General features: G+C 44.6%; 1 protein-coding gene across 2 annotated transcripts in view; it reads left to right on the top strand.

The window, feature by feature from the left end:
• The first annotated feature begins 1598 nt into the window (after nucleotides 1–1598).
• jak3 (Janus kinase 3 (a protein tyrosine kinase, leukocyte)) overlaps nucleotides 1599–8446 on the top strand; it is a 29597-nt gene continuing 22749 nt past the window's right edge. The window contains exons 1-8 of one of the 2 annotated variants that reach the window (XM_030373238.1): nucleotides 1609–1701; nucleotides 2205–2249; nucleotides 3308–3513; nucleotides 3734–3851; nucleotides 4316–4433; nucleotides 4928–5073; nucleotides 5577–5874; nucleotides 8279–8416. In XM_030373238.1, coding sequence (XP_030229098.1) covers nucleotides 2230–2249; nucleotides 3308–3513; nucleotides 3734–3851; nucleotides 4316–4433; nucleotides 4928–5073; nucleotides 5577–5874; nucleotides 8279–8416 — 1044 coding nt within the window. In that variant the 5' untranslated portion in view covers nucleotides 1609–1701; nucleotides 2205–2229. Of the gene's footprint in view, nucleotides 1702–2204; nucleotides 2250–3307; nucleotides 3514–3733; nucleotides 3852–4315; nucleotides 4434–4927; nucleotides 5074–5576; nucleotides 5875–8278; nucleotides 8417–8446 lie in introns of both variants that reach the window. The other variant, XM_030373239.1, reaches the window with a different exon arrangement.

Here is an 8446-nt window from a genome sequence, read left to right as displayed (position 1 = left end):
AGACACCTTTGTCCAAGGCGACATACAACATATAAAAAAAACCACATCATGACAGTTAGTGCCAACATAGCACAAACTGATAGAAGAAGGGGAAGTGAAAATTTGTTTTTAGAAGGACTCCTTGATCTGGACCCTAAGCGTCTAAGGCAGGGTGGAACAGCTGAAATAGGTGAGTCTTTAGATGTTTTTTAAAGGTGTCCAGACTGGGGGCCTAGCGGATGGGGCCCGGGATGTCGTTCCACAATTGTGGCAACAGGAAGGAAAACAGTCCCACCTCGTGACTCACGAGGTGGGCGTGGTGTATTAGGTGGGCGTGGTGTATTAAGTGGGCATGATTCATGAGGTGGGCGTGGGCCATGAGGTGGGCGTAGTCGTATGAGGTGGGCGTGACCCATGAGGTGGGCATTGTGTATGAGGTGGGCGTGATTCATGAGGTGGGCGTGGCTCATGAAGTGGGCGTAGTGTATGAGGTGGGCTTGACTCATGAGTTGGGTGTGATTTTTGAGGTGGGCGTGACCCATGCCATGAGGTGGGCGTGACCCATGAGGTGGGCGTGACCAATGAGGTGGGCGTGTGCATGACCTTCTACAGAAGCAGCTGACGCACTCTTTTTCAAGTCCGTTCATTTTTTAGCTTTCTGTTTCAACTCATAAACGTGGGCTTCTGACGACGACCACAACAATTTTCAAAATTAAATAAATCAATATGCGCTTTAATGCACATTTTCTTATAATTTTCTGAGGTTGAAGCTGCATCGTAGCTGCCTTATGCAATCCACATGTCTGACTAGCAAAGGACTATTGAATATAAAAAACAATAATATTTCCTTTGTGGCTGCCTCTGTGTGTAGGCCAAGTTCCAACTAGTGGTTACCGTACGCAAGTTGCGTAGCTGCGTACGTAAGGACCACTTACCTGAGGGTTCTGTTACAAGCAATCTCGCATGGTTACATTCAATGTGGACCATGTCCAGGGCTCTCTCTCCAAGAAGTGATCCCAATTGTTTTTTTTCCTGGTTAAGAGGAGGTTGAATTAAAATTAATAAAGGCACATTAGTAACCATGATACAAAGGTAAAATAATTCAGCCATAAAAAGTGTGTTATTCTGTATTCTGGCGTAACAGGAAGCAACCACTAGTGCAAAAAGAGTGAAGCACACCACCACCACAGCAGAGAGGAAACTCAAACCACAGAACCAAGCTGTTGCATGAACACAGATGAGTCAGATGAGCATTCTATAGACATACATGAGATGATATGTTTCACTGCAGTTTTGTCTTTTTCACAAAGTAGTGATAATTGGTTATCTCAGTGATGTGTTGGATGTGTGAATAATAGGCCTAGAATATATGATGACATGGTAAATATAAATATATGGTAGGCCTACGATATGACATATGACCCAATGTGAAACAATATATGACGGAACATGATATGCCTACATGTATCATACATCATGATGTGTTCACACAATGTGATATGACAGGGGATAAGGGGAATGACGAGTATGCAGTTCACAATTGTGCCCCAGACTGCAATTAGAGGAAAGATGTGTTGCAAAGTGACGCTCTCTTCCGTCAGAAAACAGGAAATATGCCTGCTGGCTTCCTTCTCACTTGGGTTAGTGTGTAAGTGAAAGTAGACGTGCTTTCGATGAGAACCTTCAACAAAATACTCAGAGAAGAACCGTGTCAAACCAAAGGTAAAAGGATTCTTTGGATTGATTAATTTACAAGCATACTGTATACAGTAGGCCTGCCTATATTTGTATTTGTAAATCTTTATAAAAGTTTCCTTTTATATATTTTTTTATATAAAATATGCATTTGTATGCTTCGGACTGATGTAGATTGGGCATGTACGACAAAATAAACAGAGTTGTAACCATTTAATCCTAGATTATTGTTTTTACTACCATTTTTGGCATCTTAACCAGTATCCTGGTTTGTAGCAAGCCTGGCTTATTAACAAACCTAATTTCATTATAAATACAACGTATAGCATTATTGAGTGGTACCCTAAAATATAAATAGTAATATGTTGATAAAAAAGATCAGCCATTACACTAACATATAACTGATTCAGATTGTATTAACAATTTTCTTAAAAACATTGACACAGAAAATTGCATCTTTGTGCTAGATTATAATCATTGCAACAACTGCAAGAGGGTTTTGTAATGTTTTTATTTTTGATTGATTCCAGTTGTGTATAACAGCAGACCTTCTGAATGGCCCCCATAACCCCAAGGTCAGACTCAAATTACTAACCCTAATATCCACACAGTCTGGGAGTCTCTTTGAGCGATAAAAGGTGGCCTGGTAATCATGAGAGATATTGATGAGAGGCGTAGCAGAATCAATTGCTCAGTCTCATTCAGAAGAGCTGGCCCTGGGGGTGGGGGGGACGACGACGACGACATTAAAGAGAAATTCCTAATTTGTTTAATTATGGTTTCAATGGTGAAATCCATTGCAATCTTAACTAAAGTCTTACCCGATTTACTGGCTTGAAGCCTTGAGAGTTGGGGGACTCACATTACATAGAAGTGGCAACTGAGAGAAACTGTTCTTTAATTTCTTACTCATTTCTTCAGGAAGTAGAAACTACAAAGAGCAGTGAGGGTGGGGGATTTCACTCAAACAAGTGAAATTCAAATCTCACTTGTTTGAACTTTATTACTTGTATAAATTAAGTGTTGAACTGTTGGCGCCGCTGTAATCAGTACAAATATAATCCAATCTCAGATTAAATTGATTCAGTCCATTTACAAGTTCTGTCAGTGGGGCCTTAACTCTAATAAACTACAGGCGCCTCCGTTATCAGTAAACATATATTCCAACGTCAGAGTAGGTTGGTACAGGCCATTTGAAACATCTGGCAGTGGGCCATAGAGGTTTTATATTTGATGTTTTTTTTACTATAAAACTATTTATGTATCAGTGCACAATATAAGCTAATCTTAGGCAAGCTGAATTAAAAACAGTTTGGCATTGTGCATGATATTTATTATAGAGAGCAAACTAAAAATCTTTTTTTGCAATGTAATTGAGGCTGCATCAGTTGATTAAACTCTGTTTTCATTGGAAGTTTTTTTCAATAACTTCCAACTTCCAACATTTATATAGCAACACTGCACTCTAGCCACGCAAAGAAATGGTATACTACTCCGATTTAGATTCTATGCTTGATTTGTCCGCAGCCTAACTTGTAAGGCGCTCTGGCTAAAAGCGTATGCTACATTTCAAGTATAAATATAAGGCTCCCATCTATTCAGGTCTTGAAGCCTTGTTGTACTTTTTGCACAGGTTTTCCATGGACCCAGTGGAAGATGAGTCGGTTCCTCTGATGGGCAGGGCCAGGGAGGACAGTGTACGATCCGGCTCCATCACCCCTCCGCGGATACAGCTCCACCTCTACTTCATTCCCAGCACCAAGAACGCCGTCACCATAGACCTGCGATTTGGCCCAATCACCGCCGAGAACATCTGCCTCGAAGCAGCCAAGAAATGCGGTAAAATAAATGTCCATTCGTGATACTCAGTTCCTTATTATGTGCCCCAGTTCCTTCTCGATTATTTTATCTTTCGTTTTCCGTCTTGTGCATTTTTCTGCTCCAAAGCAAAACCTCAGGGGCGAAATTCCGACTTAGAAAATGAAAGTTCCCCCCCCCCCTTCTCCACCATGTTTTGAGGCAGCCATCTGGATTCTGAATTCTGGTGGTCTTTCCGCAGGTATCCTTCCTGTGTACCACAGCCTCTTTGCCCTGTCCTCATCTGACCTCTCTTTCTGGTATCCTCCCACGCACGTCTTCAACCTGGAGAACCACACGCTCGTTCACTTCAGGGTCAGGTAAGAAGTCCAACGTCATCCAGTGCCATTGAAGCTAAACTGTGAGCGAGAAACGAACCGAAAACAAATGACTACAACTAAAAGTTTCTAGTTATAAACCCAGAGGAAGGAGCAAATTAGATTTAATCAATTCACTTTCCGTTGTCCTCCTTGTCATTGCATAATCAACCCTAACCTCATGATAAGCTTTGGAGACACTTATCGTGGCTGAGGTGCCTGAACCTGCTCTTAGCGGTTCTTATCAAGACATTATTGGCATTAGCCCAAATGCTACAGCCTCTGTATAGGATACACCGCGGATCTCTAGGCCAGTGGGTCTCCGCTGCTTTGCATCAGCGATGCTGAGTCAGTCCAGCATAAGTCCCTCATCCAGAGACATATTGACATCATTTGTCTGGCAATTGTCACTTGTGTGCACGATGTTACATAACACTTTGATTGACCCCGGGGCTTGGCTTTTTCAGGTTCTTCTTCAGCAACTGGTTCGGACAATCCCCTCGAACGTCCTACCGCTACAGCCTGACCAGAGACAGAATCACTCCTGTCCTCGACTACTCCGTCATTGATTATCTCTTCGCCCAGGTAAAACCAGAGGGTCAACGTTTAACTCCATGTCTGACGTTGTGATCAAGGCATCCTTGATCAAGATGCCCCAGCCCGCCAGATGTGAGTGTGATTAAGCCGTTACAAGCCGTTGGGAAATCTGCCTTTTCCTGCGCCTTAGTGACATCACAAGTGGGCGTGTCCACCTAGGTTTATGATGGATAGAGAAGCAACATTGGCTAAAGTCCACTGGGTAGGCTGTTAGACTGATCTATGCAGCATACATCCAGGTGAATACTCCCATGTTGCTCAGGCACAGGAAATGGCCGATTTTCAAACAGTTTGTAATTGGCTAATCACACCTACACCTGGTGGTATAATAGGGCCCCTTTAATGACGTTCACTGGAAGTTTCTTTGGATAGATTTGTCAGCAAAAGAAACTAAGACTAGACTAGACTGATCAAAATATAAATCTTTAATGCTCACGCATGTTAAGGATGTTTTCCCTCGGTTTGGGCGGCACACATTGCAGTGTCGCAGGGACTTTATAGCCAATGAGGGGGGGGTCTCTCCTCCCCTCAGCGTCCAGGAGGAGTGCCTGGGCCTGGCAGTGCTGGACTTGTGGAGGATGGCCAAAGAGAGGAACCAAAGCGTGAGGGAGGTCTGCAACAGCGTCAGGTATCCAAGGAGCGAACACTTTCGTTCAAGAAAGCATGGCCTGTATAAATGACTGGTTGCACTTAATCCTCACAGACCCTACGGGGTAGGTGTATGCACAAGAGTCAAGCTGTATGTATGCACAAGAGTCAAGCTCTTACATCACAGAGCGATTTGTAGAGCCAACACAGGTGTGTTATTAATCCGTTTTATTACATAATTTCGCTCTCAATGCCATAGATTGTTCAGGCTGCAGTTCCCTTGAGGGCTTTAAAGTAATTAGTAATTAGACCAGGCCAGTAATTAGAAAATATTTAAAATATAAGATAAGTTTCCTAAGATAGGTTTTCCTTCGACAAACTCTTAAAAAGATTCTTAAGAGTTTGTGTATCTTAGGCAACATCCATGTCACCGAAAGTACAAAAGTTTCTCTTTTTGTTTTTTGGTCTATGAATTATTACAACCCTAAATATAAAACAAAATACAACACACTATTGACTGTTCTTCTTCCAAAACCCGTTCAGCTACAAATCGTGCCTTCCCAAGCTCCACTCCATGGACCTCCAGCGCCGCAACCGCCTGGTCCGCTACCGCATCCGCACCCAGCTCAAGTGCCTGCTGAAGAAGCTGGGCAGCTGCTCGGTGGACGAGTGCAGCCTGAAGCTCAAGTACCTCATGGAGCTGGCCGCCATCGAGCCGTCCCTGGGCAGCGAGACGTACGCCGTGAACCGCTCCGGCCCCGCCTCCAGCCACACCTCGCTGAGGGTGACCGGAGAGGCCGGGATTCAGACCAACGGGAACCAGGACCCGGACGGCACCCCGGTGAGAAGCTGGTTTCGTCGGTTCTGTTGTCACTTGATGTCATTCATTAATGTGGCGGTTATCCCTGCAACACACGTGGCTGCCGTGCTCCACCTAGGGTGGCTTTACAGCGGGTTTAAACCGGGTTAAAACCGGTTTGTGGCAGAGTTTAAGGACTGTTACCGTCAGAGCAGGTGTTCCATTCTTCCATGTCCTTGAACTCTTGAGTGGGTGTGTGGTGATGGATGGTATAACCAGTGTGCTTTGAGCCATCAATGCACAGTGGTCCTCGCAGTGTGCAGCCTCACCCAGCACCAGATTCTTATCAGTCGGACTCGGGCCAGCTGAGGCTACTTAGGGTGCACTCACACTAGGCCATCTGGCCGTGGCCGTTGGCCGTCGCAACTGTGGCCTGGCCTAGTCTCTTGTGCATACGTCATCACGTCGTAACACCTCATCACCAAGCGTCCGCTGCATGGACCATAATAAAGTCTGCCGCCAGTCAGAGTTTTAACAACAATGGACAACAACACAGAGAACACAGTTCGCACTTTGCTGAGTCTGTTGCTTATCGTCTGCCCAAATGGCTAACAGACACTCGACTACTCTATGGGACCAACGTGAACCAACAGTTGAACCGCTTGACGCCATGTTTACCGTTTAATGGGAAAGAAGGCTCGTCGCCTTTATTATGTCCATGGTCGTCGCATGGACTATACGTCATCCAGCTCAGGTTGCGTAGCTGTGCGTGTGCGCATGTCGGCTCATTAGCATCTGTACCGTGGCGGCCCGTACCGTAGCAGCACACCTCTCCCAAGTGGCCAAGTTGGCCTGGCCTGGCCAGACTGGCCACACTCACACTGGCAGATTTGAGCACGGTTAGGTGTGAACACGGCCAAGGCCACGGCCCGATGGCCTAGTGCAGGGATGGGCAACTGGCGGCCCACGGGCCGCATGCGGCCCGCATCCTCACTCAGTGCGGCCCGCATCCTCACTCAGTCAGGCCAGCACATAATAAAAAAGAAAAAAAAGAATAATAATAATTGATCGAGTTACAGAAAACTCGGTCAAGAAAGATGAGAAGAATTCATAGAATTCGAAGGCAAACCCATGCGTCTAGTTTGCTTAGAAGCGATATCAGTCATTAAAGATATCCACTTAAGTCGCCACTACAACTACTACAACTGCTTGTTGGGTTTGAGTTCATTGAGTTGTTGCACTTAATGTTGGGCCACTGTTTTTCAGTTTTTTGACTTCATTGAATGATGATGTATGTGAGCCCTTTGCACTGATAAAAATACTGACCATTCATGTGGCTGTTTGAGCATGGAAAACATGAAATGAATGTATGTTGGTTCAATTAACATACCGTACATAGGTTATGATTCTGGATGATTTTTTAGGTAGTGGCCATCCCCAAAATGCACCAGAATACAGGAAATCATATCTACCAAATTCAAAATTGTGTAGCTTCTCTCAGCTCACGTTTAGTTGAAGTGTGCAGTCATGTGGCCCTCCGATGGTTATGATGAAAAATGTCGCCCTCTTTATCATGAAAGTTGCCCATCCCTAGCCTAGTGTGAGTGCACCCTTAGACTAGCCATCAACCACACACACTCCGAATACCCCCCAAGCCAAATTGAGGGTTAGGGTGAGGGTTAACCCTAGAAGCCTCACATTAATATTAGTATTGTTGTTAACTGTCATTGTTATGATTTTTTTTATGACTAACCCTTTCATCCAAGGGGATATGTCCTGCACATACAAAAAGGAACTCAGTGTACAAGTTATCATAGGACACAAAAAATACTTTAAATATAGTCTAGTGGTTGGGGTGTTTTGACTCCCAGCCACAAGGTCCTGGTTAAAACCCTAATAGTTGTAGTACCTTAAGCAAGATGCCAAACCCCCAACTCATTAGTTCCATCTGTCTAAATTGAGGGCAACTTGTGTTGGATAAAAGGTACTACTTACCAACTAAAATATGAATAACCAATCCCATTAGTGAACAGGAAAAACAACTTATTCGAAAACCACAGTACAAAAACAATACACCTCTGAAGAATAAGTCCCGCCTCCGAGGTTGCGGTTCCCTCGGTCAAATGTCTATGGGAAATAAGATGGGGTTTCTGAATGATCGGTCATAACAAACTCTGTAGGTGGTGCAGAAGAAGTTTTGAACGACACACTTTTTCCATCTAGCTTCAACTGGGTTTTTGGATTGTCGGTGCCGTTAAAGTAGCATTAATGATCATTTGCTACTTTAACGGCACTGCCAATCCAAAAACCCAGTCGAAACTAGATGGAAAAAGTGTGTAGCTCAAAACGTGACACAGCTTTTACTTCTTCGCCACACATTGACCCAATATCCAGTACTAGAGAGTACAGCAAGCTAACACAGCTACCTGGCTGCATGCTTCCAAAGGAGTGGCAGACCTTCTGTGACTTCCAGGAGATCATGGACATCAGCGTGAAGAGAGTGTGTGAGGACCAAGGACCTCCGGAACAGGGGCCGCAGGACGCCAGCGTCGTCACGGTGACCCGCAGTGATGACAGGCCCCTAGTAAGTCAAAAAGGAGCCAATCCACACAGT

This window comes from Gadus morhua, chromosome 12 (assembly GCF_902167405.1).
Source record: "Gadus morhua chromosome 12, gadMor3.0, whole genome shotgun sequence".
In the NCBI taxonomy this organism is placed as follows: Eukaryota; Metazoa; Chordata; class Actinopteri; order Gadiformes; family Gadidae; genus Gadus; species Gadus morhua.
This window is presented reverse-complemented; position numbering and strand designations above follow the sequence as displayed.